Raw genomic sequence first — 23,075 nt, forward strand, 5'->3', positions numbered from 1 at the left:
GACATCATATTATAATCTTCAATCTATTTAATTATCTTCAAGGAGCATGCTCAGAATCCTGTCTAGAGGAGGTCTACATCAATAATGATATTGTTTTGTTGTTCTACTTGACATCGGTTTCTATAGATGGTAATAATTTTGTAAGAAATGTCTGAAATTGCCAATTAGGTGGAAACACAATGTGTGAACTGAAGGGAAATTACAGATTGATATTAACAGCATGGCATGGAAATTGAAATCATGGCATCAGCAGGAATCAAACTGTTTTCTCCTCACACCTTTATTCTCATTGCTGACTGAGCAGGGAATTTCCTTCTGTTGACAGTGGCAGAGTATCTCTTGGAGAACAACTGCTTCAGACTTCTCTGTCTTATGTGAAAGAGTAATGAATGTGCTTCATGTTAATGTGTCCTGGTACAACTAGAAATAAGGCTAAGACACAAAGGTGTGATCCTTACGCACCTCTAACAAGATGAGCATGCGCAAGATATTTTGTGTCTCTTTTTATCTCTCATGCTGCCCTGTAGGTGATTATACTGAGTAGGTGTGCAAATATTTATGCTACAGGATTCAACTATTTTGGGCTTTTTTATTTTTTTCCAGGTTCTAAGAACATGAGCCAGATTACAACAAATGGGGAAAATGAAGGAACTACCAAAATTATTGCACCTTCTCCAGTAAAAAGGTATGTAGACCCACATTTCCTTACAGCTTTTAAGAGATTATACAATGCATTGGATAGAGGAACATATTTAGTAATCATTACTATTAGTTTATTCTGCCCTTGAGTTCAGGACCATCTGATCATCTGCTGACAAAGGTCAGAGAGTGTTGCCGAGTATTTATTTTTATAAAACCCTGATCTTCTAATCAGTATGGAACAGGGATTTCAGGTGACACATGGTTTGAAAACCCATAAATCAGCACAAGTTAATGGGAAGGCAGACAGTCTCAGGTTTAAAAAGGAAAAAAACAGGTAATAACCCAAAGTGCACTGGTCAGGGTAGTCCTGTGAAGTCCTATTAGTCTGTCCCCTGGGAGCTGTGGGCTGGCTGTCAGAGCCCTCAGGTCATGCGCCTTCTGTCTCTGAACAGGGCAAGACTGGGGTGTGTGGCAGGGAGGGGCTGGGCATGGACTCCCTTCCAGCAGGTTTGTTAATCTTGCAGTGAGTGCCCATTACACTGTTCAAATTATAGTAAAAATCAGGTACAAGTCATGTTTGTTCCTGATCTGTAGGAGTAGTGAATTGCCAGGGGTCCCCTGGACTTGTGTGGTCTGCCGTGTCTAATTTATCAGTGTTGGAGTGCACATCTCTGCTTATTAAGCATATCTGAAAGGAAGAGGTAAGGATCAGATTCAGAAATGTGTTTGTATCCCCACCTCTAATTTTAGGTGGAATTTATGTGCCCCAATCAGAAGAAGAGTGATCTTACAAAAGAATGAGTCAAAAACACTGTACCTAACTTTTGCTTAATTGCCTAGATATCTGTCTCTGCATGCTTGGCAATCCTGACAGCTGGGTATTTTTTCTGACTGAGTAACCCTTAACTGGGCTTACCTATGCTTTGAGGCTGTTGGCTTCACAAACTAGTTATCTGGACTGAACTCGGAAAAAGGATCTAAAAGATGTACTGCAAATACTTGGTGGATAGTATTCTCTATTGCCTAATTGAATCCACTATTCCAGCCCTTAGAAAATAATGCTAACTGTGTGTTTAAAAGAGTTTATGATTGCCACTTGATCATGCTGAAGCTCAACTATTAAGTAGAAAAGAATACAGAGGTTAAAAAATACATGAAAGGAAGGCACAAAGAGGATGGATCCAGGCTCTTTACAGTGGTGCCCATTGACAGGACCTGGTGGGCACACACTGAAACACAGTGAGATTCCCTCTGAATGTCAGGAAAAATTTTTCCCTGTGCAGATGACTGAGCACTGGCAAAGGTTGTCCATAATTGTGGCGGCATCTCCTTCCTTTGAGATAATACCCCAGCTGTCTGGGAGTAGTTCTGGGCAACTGAGTCTGGGTCACCCTGCTGGAGCAGGCAGCTGGACCAGATGACATTCAGAGGACCCTGATGGCCCCACCATTGTGTTGTTCTGTGATTTGTTAGGAGAAAGAAAGATATAAAACAAAAGGTACCATTATTCCACAGCACAGAGCTCATTGTTTTAGGAGGCATGGGAGTCCTTTACTACAGAATTTTTAACAATGAGCTGTTAAAAAGAAATGGATAGACAGGTTTTAGACTAAGAACCAGAATAGGTAGCTCTCAATACAACAGCTTCAAGGTTACTGAGTTTAGTTTCTTGACAGATTAACCTTGACAGATTAAAAGCAGTTCACAGGCAGATTCTTACTGAGTCATGTTTTAGACAATGTTAGTCACTTCCAGAAAAAAAAAAAAGGTGTTGGAAATTGGTTTTCCATTTAGGATTTGATTTGTTTTTCTCTGTGTCTCTATCTGCACATGAAAAACACCTTTTGGGTCTGCCAGGCATCATGTATGTGAGAGGTAGCACACAAAATTTGTGTAGCACTTACGGTTTGGAAGTTTGCTCCATCCTGTGTAATTCTTGCATTAATTGTTAGTAATGCTTGCGGAGCATCTTTCAGTAGTGTTCACAAGCTGAGTTTTCATATTTAACATCTAATTCACTGTTGAGATCTGTAGTCAATCACTTCTGTGTAAGTGGTATAAACTCCAATCATAAAAACCCTCCAATGGATCTCACTTGACATTCACATCCTAACTCTTTCACATGCTTTGAATGAACTGAGTACCTTTTGCAACTGCATTCCTGGAGATACTGCTGGTATTTGAAGCGCTGCCATGGTCTAGCTTTCTGTCTGTAAAGTGTGTGTCTGCTCAAAATGAATAATGACTTGGGAATTTAATGCATTAAATTCACCTTCCAGGTACAATTTCTTTCTCCTTTTAAGATTTGAAAACAGAATTCACAGTTAAGTTCAGCCTAGGTAGTAGTGTATGCTGTGCTAATCAATTCCTTTCTGCAGTGTGGGACAGAAATGTATTTATGTGGGTTACTTGCTCAGTCTGTAGTAAGCATATATTTTTAAGCCTGGGAATAGATTGCATGCATCCATGAGTCAATAATTAATGGGTGCAGTATTAAGAAAATTATTTACCTGATAAGGTGTAATTTAATTTCTTTTCCTTACGTAGCTGACTTACTGTAGCTTTGCATTTTGTTCACTCTGTGAAAATTAAATGATTAACTCAGTGACCTGTAGTAACCAAAGGCTGAGGTTAAAAGTGGATTAGTGAGTTAAGTAGCCACGTTTCCTTCATAAAGCTGAGTCTGTCACCTCCTGCTCTGGGGAAAGAACTCCCAGCTTATATCCTCCTCTCTGTAAGCAACTGTAAAGCTTCTGTTTATCCTGCTTGAGTTGCACTTTTTAACTATATGGTGTATTAATGACTGTGCAGGGTCGCTGTCAGTAGTACTTGATGACCTTAGTGGAAATCAGTGTGGCTGCCTTGCTCTGTCGCAGGTGCACTGCAGGAAAAGAGCTCTAGAGATGGTGCTGCAGGAAAAGCTCTGCCAAGCTTTTGGACAGCGGTGTGCTTCAGCTAAGAGCCACTTCCCAGCATTTGAAGTGCAGTTATCTGGGAGTGTTAATGGGTCAGAAGCTGTAAAACATGACATGTGAGAATGACAGGAATAAAGGGAGAATTGGAGCATACTGCTTTCCCCCCCCTATCCCCATAGGTATGGTGGGAGACTGGTTACAAATGCTGACATACCTCTCAAGCCAGGTGACTCTTCTGTTACTCTGCCTTGCAGCAGTCAGTGAAGTCAGCTCTTTCACAAAAATGTCTTTCTGGCAAAAATAAAACCCAAGGCTTTACTGGGGAGGGTCTGAGAAGGATATGCTACTCTGTGAACCTATGAACCTGTGATCTGTCATGCTTGGAATAGTTTTCATCACCCCTGAGTTTGTTGCTCCCTTTTTAAAGTATGTACTGTACACCTGGAAAGATGGTAGAGAAATACGATAAGGATAACCTGAGGTATGTGGTGACTCCTGTACTGGGAGAGATTAAATAGTCTGGTTCTTTCACTTGGAAAAGGGATTAGACAGTTAAAAATGTGCAAAAAACCAATAAGGGGTGGAGTTTTTGATTTAGGGAGCCATCGTTCATAGATGTTTGTTTTTCTTTATTTCTTTTTATAATCACAGAAACAGACAGGAACAAGAGATTGAAGTTTTGAACCAGGCGGAAGTTTTGAGATAACATTAAATAATTGCTTATGTCATAGCCAGATACCGGAATATTCTCCACTAGCCACTATTTATGACAAAAATTAAAAAAATGTTCTCAAGGTATTTAAGTAAACCCGTGGAAAAAAGTTTCACTTAGAGCTTTGTAAAATAAAAAGGAGGTAAAGCCTCTGATTCAATAATCTTTTGACTGCATATTATGGAAGACTATGAGCTGATGCTGTATGTTTGCCCTACTGTTAGACTTCTTGCTTAAGTACCTGCTTATGTTTATTTGGAGACAGGATTACCTGTTTTTCTGACTTAGTGCTGCCACTGTTATGAGGTTGCAGAGATGATTTTTCTCTCTCTTTCTTTTTTTTTTTTTTTTCCTTCTTTCTTCTTCTCTTTATGTTTGCTCTTTATGGGAGTGACTTTTCAACATAGGAGCTCTTTTCCCTCTTTCACATGACAAATAAGTAACTGTATGCCAGGGTGGATCTCTCTAATAACTGTATGTCTTTAAAATTAAATTTTAAGTGGTCAGCGTAAAAGAAAATGTGATCTGTGTACTATGTGTACAATGTTTTGAGTAGGTTTTTTTTTTTAAATATATATACATGTGTATTTGTCTGCACTCTTATTTAGCTTTAAAAAGATGAAAAATGAAAACAGTCCAGAAACACAAAGAAGTAAAACAAGCGCTCCGTGGGAGGAAAATGGCCCACAAAGGTAAGGCATGACTTGATGTCTTAGGTATTGTGCAATAATAAATATCATACCACAGCAGAAGTTTGAAGGTTATTAATATAATATATTAATGAGTTATTTGATTTGCAATGTATATGTATTGCATGTAAGCAGATATGTTCTTTCATGGATAAATAAACAGTTAAAAATTAAGAAAGTATGTGTTAGACAAGGTAGACAGTGATTGAATGTCAGCAGTGGCTTTTTACAGAGATCTGTTCATAGACCTCTGATATTTAGAATATTTGTCAAAGAATTTGAAAAGGGGGTAATAAAGTTTGGTGATGATACAAAATTGTTTAAGATAGTGAGAAATTTGTGAAAAGTGGCAGAAAGACTCTTAATGTGACAGATGGGTAGATTCTGTTGAGTCAAAAAGTGTAAAGAGAGGTACATAAGGAGAAAAAAAACCCCTAGATTTCTGGTTAATATGAAGTGCTATGAAATGATGATGGATAACAAAGAAAACATCAGCTGTGTAGCAATCAGAAAAACAATTAGCAATTATTAGTAAAGCAAGAGGACAGAATTATGCCATTATATAAATTGGTGGATCACATTTTGGACACACTTCTGGTGTTCCTGTTTCTCAGGAAAAGGCACAGGCTTTGAGACAAGCAGCAAAGGTGATCAAAAATGTGAAAGGCTCTGCAGTAAATCTGTACAAGGAGCAAGGGCAGAGGCAGAAAGGAATCTTCCTTCAGAATGGAAAAGAGGGAATTTCAGGGGATGATGTATAGAAAATCAAGAGTTATACTGAGAAAAGAGGAAACTACCAGGACTCTGTTTTTCCAGTAAAAGAACTAAGGCTCTTCAGGTGAAGGTATTGAAAGTGGTTTAAAAGGCAGTCAGTAGTGACTCATGAGGAGTGGGAGACCTGTGGTCCTCCTTTGCAAGGAGGTGAATTCCTGAGGGAAGCTGGATGAGTCATGGAACAAAAATCCTGAAGGGCTTGTGGAGACAGAGGTGCAGCAGCTGGCTCAGTAGGTCCCCTGGTCTGGGAATGGTGTGGGACTCAGGGAACACTGGGGAGCTGCCTTCAGGGTTTTGCTTCCTGTTGCTGGCTATTAACAGCTGCTGTTGCAAACAGGCTACTGGACCAGACAGCACGTACAGTGTAATCCAGAATGGTCCTACCTTTCTGTGACAATTCAGATCTATACCTGATGTGTCATTTGGGGTACCCTGATGGTTTACCCCTTGTGCTCCTTCTGTAAACAGCAGTAGTTTCTAGAGTGGAAACAAAGCAGCATGCAAATGTTCTTTTGCTACACTCCTTTCTTTGGTTATATTTAGAAAAGTGGTGTCAGCTTGTCACTTTGTCTCCAGTGTTTCAATTGCTCTCAGGACAGCAGGAGGTTTGATCTTGCAGAAGGCAAACAATGGTAGGATTGAGTTTTTGCAAAACTATTATTTCTAAAGCACTATGCAGGTTTAGGCACATAAGAAGGCTGGATGTTGCACAGAGGCTTTCACAGCTCTCAATAATTCTCATTGAGATGAGCTGTGGGAACTTTTCACCTTTGCAGAGCAGTGCTGTAATCAGCTGTGTGCAGAGGTAGATGAAGAAGAATGGATTAAATTTGAAGGTCAGAGGCTTTTAGGAAAGCAGAAAGAAAGCTGGAGCTTGGAACACCTCCATACCATTGGCAGAGAGGTTTGTGTGGATGTACAGAAGAGAAATGGAGATAGAATTGTTTCATGTTCCCAAGCATCAGCTCTGTGATGATGACAAATGTCATGACAAAACATGGGAAGTGTTCATACTTACATCCATGGAAAACAGGAAGAATATCTAGCTCTGGGTTGGATACGCCATACTAAAGCACAGAAAATTTATTATGGTAAAAGAATATGTATGAGCTAAAATCCATACTTTGTAATCTTAGAGTTGTTGACCTGGCAACACTAAGAGGTCTCTGTCCTACATTTCAAGGTTCAGTGTGAAGAATTTATTGCTAGAAAGCAGTGCTATATGCATTTACATAGAACATGCACTAACACCCAGAAAAGTGCACATAGCTGAATGCTCACCTGTACATGAATGTGTGCGTGCGTGCATGGATCTGTTCATTTTTGTGAGCTGAATCTCAGCTGCCCTAACTGCCCTGGAAAATTTAAAGCTGACTCTTTGCTCTTCCTTTTTAACCTTAGTGGACTGTATAATTCTGCCAGTGACCGCAATAAATCACCAAAGTTTCCTTACTCTCGCCGAAGGAACCCATCTGGTGGCAGTGAGAATGAGTCTGGGCAGCCAGTTCGGAGGAGGTAGGAGCCTCAGGATTAACTATTGCCAGCTTTTCTGTGTAGAAACTGGAGGTCCTGCATGCTCAGTGCTCAGCTCGTGGAGGCACAGCTGGGTCCGGGGAAAGGGGATATTCCAGGGGCCAGTAAAAAAAACCTACCTGCTATTTAAAAAAAAACACCCAAGCAAGAGCACCACAGCTGTTTTTGGAAAGGAAGCTTTGGTCAGGTTGTTTGCTTGTGTGCTATTGTGGGAAATGATGTTAAAAATGTGAAAAGTTGCATTATTGGCATGGCAAGATTCCTTTAGTTACTGGAGCTCTTTGTCTGGTGAATGAAAGCACTGATGGATTTTCTTTCTTGTTTTGAGCTTCCAAAGAGGTGTTTTAAGTACATTTCCTTATTTTAACTGCCCCAAGGATTACACAAATGAGCCATAAAACTGTCTTCAACAGCCCCACATATGAACCACTTTGCATTAGAAAGGATGCCAGCAAAAATACAACTAGTGAAAATTTCAATTGGTACAAACTGAATGGAATGACTTAGAGGAGTAAAATAGAATGGGTGGAGATTCTGTGCTGTGTGTCCTTGAACATGTCCAAAAAGCAAATTACAGGGACAATTCTGAAGCAATAGAGGATTGAGAAGACTGTGTGTTACCTGGGATGATTTGTCCTGCTGAGAAGCTGTTTTCATCACTGGGGCACTCTGCCTGGTGATGTGATCTGTTGTCAAGTATAAACAAACACAGATACTGTGCCATATTCATTGCAGTCTTCTACAACTGCCTCAGGAGCCAGCACCTGAGAGTTACATCTCTTTCTGACATCTCTGAAATGAGTACCTGTTTGGCCTTCAAAGCCAGAGCTGGCAAAGGGGTCTCTGACAATGCAGCTATATTGGTGAGGAAATCCAATTTCATGTGGAGCTTTTATCCTTGTCAGGTTTCTGAACTGTTTCAGACCTTTTATCTGCCATTAGCTGTCTGGGACAGCAGAGAAGAAACTCACCCACAGTGCATGCTTAGTGACCTCAAAGAAATCAGTGTAACTCTCAGGCAACAGAGTTATGTTTATTTGCTCTGTTGGATAGAGCCCTTGTAGGTGCTAACAGCAATGTGTTTCCTGAATGGGTTTTGTCATGTTTTAACCTCAGCCAAGTCCCCTCACTCACTCCCCTGCCAGCACGGAGAGAATCAGAAGGGTAGGAGATAGAAACCTTGTGAGTTGAGAAACAGAGCAAAAGCCACACACCCAAGCAAAGCAAACCAAGGAATGAATCCCCTGCTTCCCATTGCTAAGCAGATGTTCAGCCATTTCCAGCAGAGCACACACAGCCCATCACACTAAGGGTGACCTGAGAGGACAAACACCGTCAGTCCAAACATTCCCTCCTTCCTCCTTCTTCCCCCACTTTATACACAGAGCCTGATGCCACAAGGTCTGGAATATCCCTTTGGTCACTTTGGGGTCACCTGTCCTGGCTGTGTCCCCTCCCAGCCTCCCGGGCACCACCAGCCTCCTCCCCAGTGTGGCCTTGGCTCTGTGCAGTCCCTGCTCGGCAATAACAAAAGCATTTCTATATTGTCAACCCTGTGTTCAGCACAACCCCAAATTACAGCCCCATGCCTGCCACTGTGAAGAAAACTAACTCCACTGCAGTCAAAACCAGCACAGTTTTTCTGGTGCATTGCTAGCCTCGTTGTTAGAAGGGCTCTTTTGGCTTTGTAAAAACAAAAGAGTAGAGATGTGCAATGCAAAGATCTCTCATATCAAGGAAAGTGTTTGTGCACTGTGCGGCAGGAAATTGTTTTATCACCTGGGATTTGCATTGGGCTGATCTAGTCAGTGCACAGTCATGCCAATAGCAAATTTTCTCTTGAGCTACCACATGAACAAAATTTTTTTAAAGTCTTATCTCATATGTGAGACTGTGAAGACTGACAATGGTAGGTAGATTTTAACTTAATTATGCCTTCCTGAGTCTTGGTTTTATTCATGCACTTTCCTTTTCCAACAGTTAATAACAATAGCTGTGCTGTTTATGCACCCTTTACTGGAGTTAAGAGGAAACCACCACATTCTGCTATGTTGGAAACAGCAGGAAACTCTAAAGAGCAGAATGCTCTGGTTAATTTTGCAAGTCAAGGGTTTGCAAGGTTTGCATTTGCTTGAATGGAATCATGCCTTCAAAGCTTATTGTAAAGATGTCCTGAAGGGTTTAAAACAAGCACATGCCCTGTTTTCTCTGCCTGACATCATACTGGCAAAAAGAAATCCATCAAAAAACTAAAACCCTTTGGGATTTTTATAGGTAGTTCTGTGTATTTGTAATAAGTCACTCTGTGACACTTCATTAAAACTTCCTTAATGTTACAGGAAAAATCAAAACAGTGGTGAAGATTCAGATTTAAAGCAAAGGAGAAGGTAAATATATGATCTATAGCACCTATGAAATGATACTGAAGGTACTGGTCATGTTTTTCTTCACTGCATTCTCTTCCTTCCTTTTTCTGCCTCATCTTCCTAAATGTCTAAAAGGTTTGTTGTGTTATGACCTTTTTATTTTTTATTTCATATCTTTTGCTTAAATGCTCTGTGGTGTAGCCTCATCACAGCAGAGTCTTGCAGCACATTGTTACTACCCCATGTCAGAAGCAGCTTGTGAAAATTTCCTAAGGGCTTATCTGCAACTTGAAAGTCAGTTCCAGAACTTCTAGCTTTTGGATTCTGTATCTGCAGATTTGTTTTTACTTCTCCAGCCTCCCTACTCACTTTTAATTAATCTGTTTTGCAAGCAAGTGTGCTATCATGTGAGATGAATTGTCCTGCCAGAGGTAAGTGCGAAGGCATATGTAACTCCTGATGGTCCTCTTGCTGTCTTGTACATTTTTTGTCGATTTTTTCTTAAGCTTCTTCTGCCTGCCCCCATCTCCCATTTCAGACTTGACTAGTTTTTACATTTCAAATAAAATGCAGGTGTGAATTTGGTTGTGACCTTCAACAACCTCACCTTTTGACAGATTTTTGCCACATCAGCTTGTCATGACTCTGTTTAGTGCTCCTCCTTGCTCCTGTGCTCCTGCTTGCACTGCTGGAATAAGGAGACAGTGGAGTGCATTTCAGTGTCAGAGGGCTCCTGGAGCTTGGGAAGGCGATGAGGCACTCCCAGGATCTGAATCACTGCAGCAGCACGGGAAAGGAACTCTGGCAGAGATACAAACATCTCAGGACAATCACAGGAAGCCAGAGAAAGTGCTTATGCACTTTGTACTTATTATGAGATAGCAGAATGTTTTTTGGAAGGATGTCAACATTACAAGCTGCCAGTGGTAATCTTGTGATAGATGTCCAGCACATAAAACTGGAAAGATTTAGTTAAGCATCTCAGGTGGAAAACCTCAGGGCTCAGAAGGGACCTCTTACCACGTGTTTGTTATTGTACATTGCAAAAGACCTTCTCCACTTCCTCACAATTTGGCTATTCTCCTCTCATTTTACCCAGAAAAAGACTGTGCCAGAATGTGAGCTTTCCTCAGCCCTCCAAGCCCCATCCTAGGCTGTATTTGTTGTGTCTCTTGTAAAATTGACTATGACTTCTTTCTGGCTCCTTATGCCAGAGTATATATGTATTCTACCTGCAAAATATCAAATATATTGCATGACAAGGAAAACAGGGGAATAAAGGACAAAAGATACCTTAAAATTGTTAGAGATAGGGATGATCTCATGTATTCTTGCACCCGATTTAGAAAACTATATTTTTCCTACCAATTTTTGGTATTTTATTCGTTTTAATAAAAGATGATAGTTAATATTCAGTGAAAGATAATATTCTGACAAACAAGCATGAGCAGCTGCCACTCAGCTGACAGCTCAGGAGTCCTTCTGTCTCCCCACAAATGCTTTCCTGACAAGAAACACCAGGTAATTCAATGAGCAATATCCAAAAGGTGAATCAGATTTTCATTCCTGAAAAGTTAGAGAAAGGCTCATCTTGAGTTTGATCAATTTGGATGTTTTATCTTATCCTTTGCCTGCCATACTGTGATTTTTGGCTGTTTTGGTACCTTATGATATAAATTACTTAAATCACATGAAAAAACTTCTTGTCATACCGAAAAATGTAGAAGAGTCATGTTAATGACCTGGAAGTGTGAAAGAAAAGTGTTGCTCAGACAACTTATTGATGTTGATGTTAGTGGTATATTTATTAAACATCTGATAAGACTGGGCTGGGGAAGGGTATCCTTTTGGCTGTGTTAATAAGTCTCCTGCAATTCTAGAGCATTTTTATTGCTCTTCACTCTTCCATTGTGCATGAGTGACTCTTTTTGACATAATCTTTTAATCTTCCTTCTTCCTTTGGGATTACAGTTTTCTGTATTAACACACATAATTTTTATTCCCACTTTGAGCTTCACCCTGAAAAGTGTATTTTTAGCTGGCAGCACAGCTAACCTGGCTTTAAATTATGAAGTTTGGGGATGATGATGTCACTGAAACTGTGGGAAAAACAAAAAACCCTCCAACAAAATTTTTAGTATTAGAGAATCAAGGCATTACTTTATTCTGGGTGTTGTTCTGACCAGGATGTCCACAGAACAACAGAAATAATTTCATCCTCACATAGCCTCAGTGTGCAGAGGAAATAATTCCATTACGCATGTATTTTACCAGACTTTTCACTAACTTTATACAGTCAAAACCCATAGAGATTAATTGGTTCAATGTTCATTGGTTTCAAGTTATGTAGTTCCCAGTATTTGGTTTTCTTTTGGATATGAATTTGTTTTCTTCCAATGCTAATTTGGTCCTCATTCCTATCTTTCCTTTCCCAGACCTGGTGTCTCTGACCATGCCAGGGTTGATATTTAGAGTTGATGGTCATTAATGGTTGTTGATGGTTGTTATCTTTTGTGTTTCTTCTGTGCTACTCCCACTCTGTTAAGATGTTAAGTTCATCAGGCCTTGCCTAGTGGAACAATGCCCTGAAAAAAACTTCAGTTCCTTCCCCCAGGGCAAAGGTGAACAAACCTGACTAAAGCTATAAAATTGGGAAAAAAATTAAACTTGGTATCTTTTCCAACAGGGAGAAGCTCCTTCTCTGGGGGAAATTTCATTTTACCAAATTTATTTCCTTCAGGCAAGCTGGGTTAAACTGATTTTCCTAGACTTTAGCTGTCCTATTATTCTAAGACATTTCTATTTGGATGGGAGCTATTTGAGTTAATGATTTCCTAATTTGGAAGAGAGGGGAGAACAGACTCCATAGACCAAGGGATTTAAAGCCTCAGCAATTTGTTGGAGGCAACTATAATTCACTGGTATTATGGAGAATTTCATGAGGCTCTCAGGTGTGTCTGAGTGACATCTGTAACAGTGTCCTGGTCGTTTAGTCCTAGTCCTCCAGAAAGCAGAATGATGTGTGCCTGAGCAGATAGAACAGCTTCATGCTGCATCCGTGCTGTTCCCTGGGAACAATCTTCTCTCATCCTGTTTGGGCTCTTCTTCCTAAACCATTAGAATATGCACTGAGCAGGTGCTAGTCAGGAACTTCCTATATTGTCATTAAATGCTTCCCCTTACCTGTTACTCACACCTAAGGAACTGCTTTGTCTCCTTGGCTTGTTTGAGGTGTAGTTCAACAAATCTGCCCTCTTAGAAATGTCAACTAAGAGTGAAAGAAAACCCAGGAGGCATAAGAAAATATGTATCTCTACCAGCATCATCAGGAGTTATCCCCTTATAGGTCCTATTTCGTGGCCAGAGACCTCAGAAGAAAAATTCTGTTTTCCATTGAAGCAAAACCATCACTGATTCCAACTCAGACAGCCTAAATCCTTGTAGACCAGCTCCTGTAAACATCAGCCAGCTTTCCTCATTAATCAGCTGGGCTGTCGGTACAGCAGAGAAACATGTCTGTCTTTGGAATCACAGAAATGTTCAGGGTGGGAAGGACCTTTTCCAGATCATCAAATCCAACCATTCCCAAGCCATCCTCATACTAATGAGCAAATAGTCCAAACCAGACTGTTATGAGAGTGCCAGCTTTAGCCAGTGGTAGAGTGGCAGAGTCCTGGATTCGAGGGCCAAAGCCCTGCAATCTGGTCTGTGTTCTCCAAAGTGCAGTCACAGATTTAAGGGTCTCAGTTAGTAGAGAGGAGTTTGCCTGTAGGGAGCACAGCCTTCTTTTTTCCATACAGAGCAGCAGAATCCTAGTGCTACTAGTGTTTCTTCCATGCTGCCATTCCCTTCAGACAAGCTGGGTTGAACTGATTTTCTAGACTTTAGCTGTCCTGTTCTTCTAACACATTTTTGTTTGAGTGGGAGACATTAGAACAAATGATTTTCTAATTTAGCATAGAGAGGAGAACAGACTCCATCGACTGAGGACTTAAGAACTTACACAGTTGAAGGGAATAGAATACATAGACCTGTGAGCATTTTGTTTTGCCTGCAAACACAGAGTTCTGAGTAATTTCTGCTGGGTGTACCAGAATCTGCAAGAAGAATAAAGCCATACAGATTAGAGATGAAACATTTCACAACTTCAAGAAGCAAATTGATGTGGCATTTACAAAAAGAATGCTGAACAATAAAATAATAAAAAATTTTAAAAATATATGAAACAGTGAAATTATTAAAATGAAAACAGCACTTACCTGATACTACAGTCTGGGTGCACTACTTTTGGAGCTGTTCTTCCCAATCAATTAATAAGAAAAAGATAATATAACTTTCAGGTGTAGCCAAGCACTCCAGAGTCTTTTAATTCTGGTTTTCTGAGTAATGTCTTTACTGTGTTGTTCTTTCTTCATTTAGCACTGCAGTAATTTTGGTGTTAGTAAATACATTCATCCTGAGATGTTGCTTTTCTCTTCTCCAGGTCACGGTCCCGTTGTAACACCAGCAGTGGCAGTGAATCCGAAAATTCCAACAGAGAGCATCGGAAGAAGAGAAACAGGTGACAATATATTAAATATTTTAGACAGGAATACATGAAGAATTTCGTGTCTTTATGAAGACGTTAAACACACAAATGGAGATGGACTTTTCTCAGATAAACACAGTAAAAATGGATTTAACATATTTTATGTGAATAGAGTTCTCCTGAGGCAGCTGAAGACCCTTTTCTGAATAAGAAGAGTGATAATTGCCAGAATACATCATTATGCAATGAATTCCTGCTCTCCTGTTCCTTGGGAAGAGCTCAGTAATGAACCACAAGATCAAGTACAGGGCACATGTACAAAAGACTTGTATAAATGCAAATAAATGCATTTATACATTTATATATATAAATGCAAATGAAGTGGATAATATCTTGATAATGATATTCTCAGCATATACTTTTACCTGACAAATTCAAGTGCAGATTTTTTCAAGCAGAAAATAAGGTGTTGAGAGGTAAAAATATTTTTAGTGGCTATGAATCTCAATGTTGTTTTTAAATTCATGTATTTAACTGTATAAAGATTTTGTTTTCCAAAATGTCAGGTATGGGCCCAAACCTAAAATGTGTACAGCATCAAGTTTTAATAGGACAGCAATAGTTCATATCAAGTGATGCTAACAAGTTCTCTATTATATATTCTATTTATCTTGTTGCTGGTATGAAAAAGATGACATAACTACTGATTTCCTATAAATTCTCTTCAAAGCTGTGTATTTTATGTTGCACTGGAGATCACGACATCCTGGAGGTATTTCTGAAAATACACTTTTTAAAAGCACATAGGATTTCCTCATATTGCATAAACACAATGCAAGAGAAGTGTAACTAGACAAAAGAGGAACTGTTTAAAGGCGAAGTTTCTAAGTTACTGTCTGCATGAGCTGCCATCATATCTTCATGTCTTATATTCAGTGATAAATGATTTCCAGATCTCTGGAAGGTCTGAGAAATTGCATGCTAGATAGTGCAGCAGGAGTATGCAGTATAATTACATTTTCAGTATGACTTGCAGTAGTTAAAGAAATATTAAAAACCATTGTGACACTCACATGGGATGGCATAAAGCACATCTGAGACATGAGTTTTCTTTGAAGCTTACCTAAATCAGAGCACAGTCTTGTAGGGTACTTGGCTAACAATAACCTAGTGTGCCTGGAAGGTTTATTTTCTAGCTGAAGTTTAAATGACATGCTGAGTGTAGTTTCAGTGATTAGCAGTACATGGTATTTTGTATCCCTTTCTCCCAGAACACTCTTGCCAGGTTTTTTCCCTCTTGTGAAACTCCTTCTGCAGGGAGATCCACAAGCAAGTGAAAGAAATTAGAGACTGACCACAAGAATGTTTTTAAGAACTCCTGGCAATATAAAGACTGAACTGTAAGAAGGATTAAGTACTGCCTATCATTTTTTGAAGAATGAAAGGGCTTTTACCCACACTTCCTCACTTAATGGAAAAAAAAAATTAAAATAAAAAGAAAAAAAGATCCATTTTTTTTTCTTGTTTCTAAGTTTTTCACGTTTTCAGAAATGGAAGATGCAACAAAAATGTTAATGTTTGAGCATCTGTTGTTCTTAGGTGATCACTTGAAATCTGACCAGAAAAAAGATCATTATCAGTGTTAGATTAAACAAATACTAAATGAGCTAGAAGTCTAAGACTTGTTCCTTGTGAGCAGGTGCAGGAAAACAACCAGTCATAATGAATTTCTGCATTTTGTTAGCAGCCATAGCAGGAACATAACAAGCTGGAAGGTCAGAGGCTCTGAGCAGCTTTCCTGTTTTCAGAGATGGGCCAGCACTAGCAGGGTTAAATAGGGCATTATAATGAGGCTTGCAACTGCTGTTACCCAAATTTCTGCTGTTGCATAGACTAATACAATTTATTTCCCAGTACAGTAATCAGGTCCCTGACACAACCAAAAACAAAAGTGGTTTATTTTATTGAAAAAAAATACTGAATATTCACATTAACCAAAGAAGTCAGCTTCTGGTCACATTAGAGTAGTATTGTATTGTTCACATGACAAGAGATCACTGTGAACTATTTGCCAGAAGAAAACAAATTATCAGAGAAAACCAGAAACATAGATGAGAGCTTCTGAAGGTAGAAAACTAGAAAAATCTTGGGGAAGATCTTTTTACCTGATCTCAATCTTTGAGGTTTCACTCCATTATAGAAATGTTTTCTCCTAAGCAGATGTTCATATGAAAGTGAAGAAGAGCCTGTGATGAGCATATTTCAATCACAGAAGAAATGCAATGGCATTTTCAGTGCTGTGGCCAAAATTTATTGTGTAGATAAAAATAGATTAAAGGAGCAGGCAGTGCCTACTGAAGCATACTTTCCTTCCTGGCTACACTTAGAAGATGCATCGGATAGATTTAGAGAGTGACTGAATGGTTGAGGCTGGCAGGGACCTTTGGCTGTCCAACCACTGCTCCAGCAGGGCCACCAAGAGCTGGTAGTCCAGAACCATTCCCACACAGCTTTTCAGTATCTCCAAGGATAGAGATGCCACCACCTCTCTGGGCAGCCTGTGCCACTGAAAAGTTTGAAAGGAAAACTGTAATGGGCTTTTGGGGCAAGGGCAACAGTTTTTATTCAAAAGTATCTTTAAATAGAAAATTAAGATTTGAGCTAAGTTTCTTTCAGCATTTTTTTTTGTCATTTCTGTCACCAAAACCCTAAAAAAATTGTCCTAAAATGATTAGAATTTGAACATTGCCTTCAAATAATGTATCTAATATAGAGATCATGATACCTTGGTCATCTTTTACCTTGTTAAATGTGAGTATACTGCCTTTCTTTGCAACTGCAAAATGCATGTTCTTCATGTCTCCATCTAGCAGAGTTCTGCTGTTGTGCAACAGTACTTTGAGTTTGCTAACACCACTTGTTTTAATAGCTGCAATGCTAACTTGATATATTTAGATTTTCAGTATTTTTGTGCAAGTGGCTGCCGTGTGTGGGAGGCAGTTGGTGGTGTCTATACAATATGGGATGATTGCTGTTTGCACAAATTGGATTATTTGGGATGAAAATCACAACTCATTACTTGTTGCTGTGTGAGTCTTTCTACTAAATCCTTAGATAGAAGTTTATGTTAATACCTGTCAGCAGATTACAGATTTAAAATGATTTGCTTAGAAATCAAAACCTGAGGTTGCAGTCTTCTCCAGATGCTTCATACCATTTGGTAGAGTTCTGTCTGTTTACAGTAGTTGGGGATTGAGCTCAAAATTCATTATGCATGTGAGAGAAGATCTGATTAAAGGAAAAGCAGAAGCCTGTGTAGCTGGTTTAGCCTGATACAATTCAAAACTCAAAGAGAAAAGTACATCTGAAGTGAAGAGCAACAACAACACACTTTGCATTGCCTACATCTCCAGTGTAATCCCTTTATCTCTGGTGGCTTCTTTGTTTGTTGTACCTGTCAGTCTTCCCCCCTGGTTTCTCCAGTATCCCAGCCCTACCATCTGATCAGGCAATCTACACTTGGGAGATATTTTCCAGGGATGTTTTGAAATCCCTGCTGAATTTTAAATTCACTGCTGTGACCAACATATCCATTTGCTCCACTACCTTAGCACTTCATCCCAGCAGTCATATGTGCAACCTCAAAACTGTGGGAAGCATCTGCCTGGAGGGCTGTGGCATTTGGAATCACTGCAGCCTCCTAACAAATGTGCTGAGTTGACAGGATTTTGATATTTGGCTCAATCTGTAATGCATTCCATCAATGAATTAATGGATTTTAAAAAGAAGGAATAAAAGGCAGAGCATGTCATTTAGATCCACACAAGCCATGACAGGGACCAAACCCTCAGGGGACGGTGCAGGAATGCCATGAAGATCTGCATGCATCCTGAGCTTTGTTGCAGGTTAAGATGAACGGATGATTCTTCTGAGTAGGGACTTACGGAGAGGATTTTTCCCTGGATCCTAGGAAGTTGCATGAGTAAAGTGCAGTAAAGTGCTTCTGAAAGTTGTAGTAGAAGAACCTTGTAGCATGATGTGTGTCTCCCATTTGGTGCAGATGAGGTAGAGGGGAATATGTAAACAGGGAAAAAATTCCAGATGTTCGCCTGGACTGGGAAGAAGAATGCAAATTGTGGGTTTGTCCTTAAAGGCATTGATTGTTACATTTTTGGCTCATGCTGTTTCTAAATAACAAATCAGCAGGGGTTTTTTTATATAGTTCTTACACTAATGCAGTCTGGGAGTATTAGTTAAAATTTAGCGAAATTGAAGGTTAAATACAGCATTGCAGGAGCAGGTTTTCTGGAGGGTGGGGGTGGAAATACCCCATTGCTTCTCAGAGCATCCTGCCCTGAGAGCCCTCAGACTAAACTCTTGGTACCTCTTTTGCAGATTGCGGCAGGAGAATGATATGGTTGACTTGGCTCCTCAGTGGGAAGCTGTGCTGCGGCGGCAGAAGGGGAAAACCCAGGCAGATCCAAACTACCGGCGATCCAGGCACAGATCTCGATCGTACGTAACCCTTGAACCCTTTGATGTGTAAATTAAGGCTGTTGAATCGTGTTAAAGAGCAGGAGGAATATCTCCAGTGTGGCGGTGGCTCTCCGCTGCTGAGGAGCAGAGATTTTCATCTGGCATACTCCCACATTAGCAGATTTGTCTTTGTGGTCAAATTGCCTTTTTTTCGCGATTTGAATTTTAGGGCACAAATAACGAAGACAGGACTTTGTAACAAAGCTTCTGAGAAACTCTGTCCATCACCTGGGAAGAAGTCCAGGATGGTTCTGTGGCTCATTGAACATGAGTTCTGTAATGAGTACAGTGATTCCTCTTTTCTGGGCAGCATGTCTGTGGAGGCATTGAGATTTTACTTGATAGCTGCAAACGTTGTAATGGAATACACGCACACCTGTTTAATCATATAATATCTGCAGTGGTGTTTCAGATGAAAGCAGCTGCTCATGTTTCCATGTCAAATTATCCCTGACAAGCAGCAGTCAGTGATATATTGCATCCCAATGTCAGGATTTCCATGATGGAGCCGTACTGCCAGGCGCTGCTGTTCCTGCTTGCAGCCTGTTCTGACATGGCGAAGTTATCAGCTTTTGAAATTAATTTTCTCAAGCTAATGAAAATGTTGATTTCCTTTAATTTATCTTTTTCTTCTAAAACGGCCTGCTTTTGGGGCAGAGACACAGTGTTTGGTATCACTGAAATCATAGTCAGCATTGAAGTTTCCATCATTAAAATCCACTTGAGTTCTGTCTTCAGTTGTCCATGTTGCTAGAACACTGCTGTCTCCAGTTTTACAGTGCAGAGTTTTATTTCTTTATGAGGAACAGAATTTACCTTTAAAGATCCAAATATTGGAATTCCTTCTTTAACAGACTTTGTACAGACTTGTTCACTTTCAGCTGTGCAGAAGTCTTGTGTTATTAGGTGTAATTATACAATGATATATTACTAAACTTTAGGAATATTAAAGCTTACTTGTATGGAATCCAGTGAATACAGTTCATTTAATATGATTTTGGTTTATTATATGCAGAAAGTGCTGTAAACTAGGAAATGTACTCAGTTAATAGTGGTTACATTAAATTTGTAGCCAGCTTTTCTTTTTTACCCACGGGCCAGGTAAATCTCATTGTTTGGACTGCACGGGTTCCCTCTTGTGGTTAACTTAACTTATGAAATGGCTTTGATTTTCAAGCACAGTGACATTCTGAGTTATATTTCATTTAAACTACTTATAGCAAAACCACATAGATGTTAAGCTAGCTAATCTAACTTAGAAAGAAAAGGTCCAAGAGGAAGCAAAGAAATGAAGAAGTCCTGAAGATTTTGGAAGGCATCTCATTTCTTTTTGCTATTCTTTTAGTTATTCATGAGTTTCTCCTTTTTATCCTACTCTCCAGGTTAAAAAAAAAAATCCACAAAACCAAACAAACCCACAATGAAATAAGCCCAAACTAATTTTTGAAAATAAATTTGTAAAAGGCATTTTACTGTAACATGTAGTACATTATAAGAGAATGTATTTCATTTAGTTTGGCTCAGCTGTTTGTTTACTTGACTGGATAAGGTTCAGACGAAAAGGAAACATAATTCCATAGGTTATGGTTGTTTTGGTTTTAAATGTTGTCAAATGGTCATTTCAAGGTGCCCATTCAAAAATTGATACAAACCGTTAAATTTAGTAGAACGGGTAATTCTTTCACAGTAAGTCCATTGTTGCATTTTTAAATGGAGCTTCCCTTTGGAAATGTGAAGTAGTGTCTGAAATGTTTGTTACTGTGCCTGGCATAGTGCATTTAATTTGCTTGATAATGAGTAATATTAATCATTCGTGGTGGCAAGGTAGTGTCTCCTTGGACTTGGGAATAAAAGTATTTGACAGGAATTTGACCTTTCTTTTTCCTCACGGAATAAACAAATGCAGAGAGCTCCCAATTCTAGTTCCACAGGGTTTATTTTCAAGAGTTCATGTAAAACATCTGTGTAGCCAAAGGGCTTTTTCTAATTAAGAAGAATGGCCATAAAATTCCATGGCTATTTAAATTTACCATTTGTGACTCAAACTGAAATATTAATAAGGGTGCAGATGCAGGCACAAAAAATAATGTAGACCTTATTAATGTGTAGAGCTGTTCCAGCTTGTGCAAATGAAATAAAAAATAACCCAAAATCTCCCATGAGATTCATCACTTACTGGGAAGTCCCATTAGGTTTCTTGTGCATTAGAGAAACTGATTAGCATGCAAATTATCCAGAAGGTATTGATTCAGATACTGAGACAGGACAGTCTGAGTCCTAAATATCAAACCAGTGAGTTTAAAAAAAATTCACAGTAAAAAGATGAAAACAAAGTAAAAGAGGAATTGTGATCTGACTTTAAAGATTTAACAGAAGAATTGCTTTGTTGTGGGCCCTTAAGAACCATACCAACACGGATGTCCCATGCAGTATATGCAATACCTGCATTTCATCTTACATTTCACTTTTCTTTTTGTAAGCTTTCTGTCGTTTTACTTTCAAAGGAAGGGGGAACAGGCCTATGGAAAGAAAATGCCTTAATTAAGTTACTTTATCTGCATCATATTTCTTTATATTCTTTGGTGGGGAGCTAACCTAAATAAATGCTGTAAGGTTATCCCAGTATGGTAACACTTCTTAAACAGATGGAAAATAACTAGTTGCAGGATGTGAGGTCTAAGGGAAGTTTGGTCTGAGGAATCATTGTATTTAGCCCATTTTTCTTTTTTTTTTCCCATGGTATGCCATACTGCTAAATTGGTATTTTACAGGAAAGTATTTATTATTAGTGTAATTGCAGGGATGGAAAGAAGGAAAGTGGCAGAGATCACAGAGCAAAATACCTGGAGCCGGTCACAGAAAGCAGGAAGCACAGTTCCTAGAAAGTGGAGAAATGACGACGTCTTCTTATTTAACCATTCTCTTTCCAGGCTGCCCCACAATTAATATTTCTTACTGTTGATGAGGCTTTACATGATGCTTTGTGATACTTGATTCTTAAGGCCAGGTCCTGAACTGCTGTATTTCCGTGAATAAGTAAAAGCCATGAGCTGATCAAATGGGTCAGTGGTGTGCACAATACCCTGCTTTGTGTGGTGCCTGGGTTAGGGAGCAACCTTGGGGCTTTGCTTCCTCGGCAAACTAGGGCTTGTAAGCATGACAAAGCCTCCCTGGAGAAGCTGGCATTTTCCAGGGAGCTTTCACATTCCCTGCTGTCTGATTATTCAGCCTCAGAAGAGGATGCCTATCTTTCCAGCCCCAGGGTGATTGCAGGGTTTGCAGCTGCTATTTTGTGAGCAGAAAGCTACGTGGGGGCAGAAATCAGTTCAAAACTGAGGGGTGAAAAAGGCTATTAAATGCCACTGAATTTAGTGCATCAGGGAGTTAAAAGCAGCATGGACAGATGCAATAAAGTGAAGTAAATGCAAGAAGAGTGAAGGAGTATTAGGAGTATTGTACTTAGCCCTTTTTTTTTCCATGGGATGCCATACTGCTAAATTGTATTGTACAGCAAAGTCTTTATTATTAGTGTAATTGCAGGGATGGAAGAGGGGAAAATTTCAGAGATCACAGAGCAAAATACCTGAAGCTGGTCACAGAGAGCAGAAGGCACAGATAGAAGTGAAAATCAGAGAAAACTTAATGCATTATAATAAACAGAAACACAAAAATATTTAAAAAGCTCTGAACACAGACAACAAATGGACTGTGAACCACCCATGCTGTAGCTGTTGCCATCATGAGAACCTGAGGAGCTGGAATGGACAGCAGTTTGTCAAGGATGGGAATTATCCTGCCTGGAAAGTCTTGGAGCCTGAGGTGGTTATGGATTAATTAATTTTAGCCCTACTAGGGAAACACAAATGCTAGGTTGTTTTTCATCCTTTGGTCCTTCTCTGGTGTTTATAAACCAGTTAAGTAGTATCTCCTAGTACTTCTGCTCCTATAAAATCTAAAAAACATCCCAAAACACTACCATTCCAAAATATTCCACCTTTACATCAGCTGTATAGTGTTTACTGCAATATAGATGTCTCTGAACATTATTCCTAGGCTGATAAGCCAAACATGGTAAAAATGAAGATCTCTGCTGTCCTCCTTGATTTGCATTTAAATTTGGATAATATCCCTCCTAAAGCATCTTTGAATATGTTAGGCCTTTTTGCCTTGAGAAAAAAAATCAGGCTGTATGACCTGATGGTGTAAGACAGTATTTAAGAAACTTTGGGCGTGTTTATGTGTGCTATATGTGTCTAAAAGTTGCATCCCTCACATCTTAGATAGTGTGGAACAGTCTAGCTGTTGACACTGAGCTTATATAATGACAAGGAAAAGAGTTACCAGATCCGTCCATACAAGTCCTTGCCGCTGTCTAAAATC

General features: G+C 39.4%; 1 protein-coding gene across 2 annotated transcripts in view; it reads left to right on the forward strand.

Moving 5' to 3' along the window:
- EPB41L4A (erythrocyte membrane protein band 4.1 like 4A) overlaps nucleotides 1–23,075 on the forward strand; it is a 117,782-nt gene that overhangs the window by 85,917 nt on the left and 8,790 nt on the right. For both annotated transcript variants that reach the window (XM_064736236.1, XM_064736237.1), the window contains exons 13-18: nucleotides 604–685; nucleotides 4,878–4,961; nucleotides 7,134–7,247; nucleotides 9,605–9,652; nucleotides 14,115–14,192; nucleotides 18,555–18,674. In XM_064736236.1, coding sequence (XP_064592306.1) covers nucleotides 604–685; nucleotides 4,878–4,961; nucleotides 7,134–7,247; nucleotides 9,605–9,652; nucleotides 14,115–14,192; nucleotides 18,555–18,674 — 526 coding nt within the window. The remainder of the gene's footprint in view (nucleotides 1–603; nucleotides 686–4,877; nucleotides 4,962–7,133; nucleotides 7,248–9,604; nucleotides 9,653–14,114; nucleotides 14,193–18,554; nucleotides 18,675–23,075) is intronic.

This window comes from Zonotrichia leucophrys, chromosome Z, assembly GCF_028769735.1.
Source record: "Zonotrichia leucophrys gambelii isolate GWCS_2022_RI chromosome Z, RI_Zleu_2.0, whole genome shotgun sequence".
NCBI lineage: Eukaryota > Metazoa > Chordata > Aves > Passeriformes > Passerellidae > Zonotrichia > Zonotrichia leucophrys.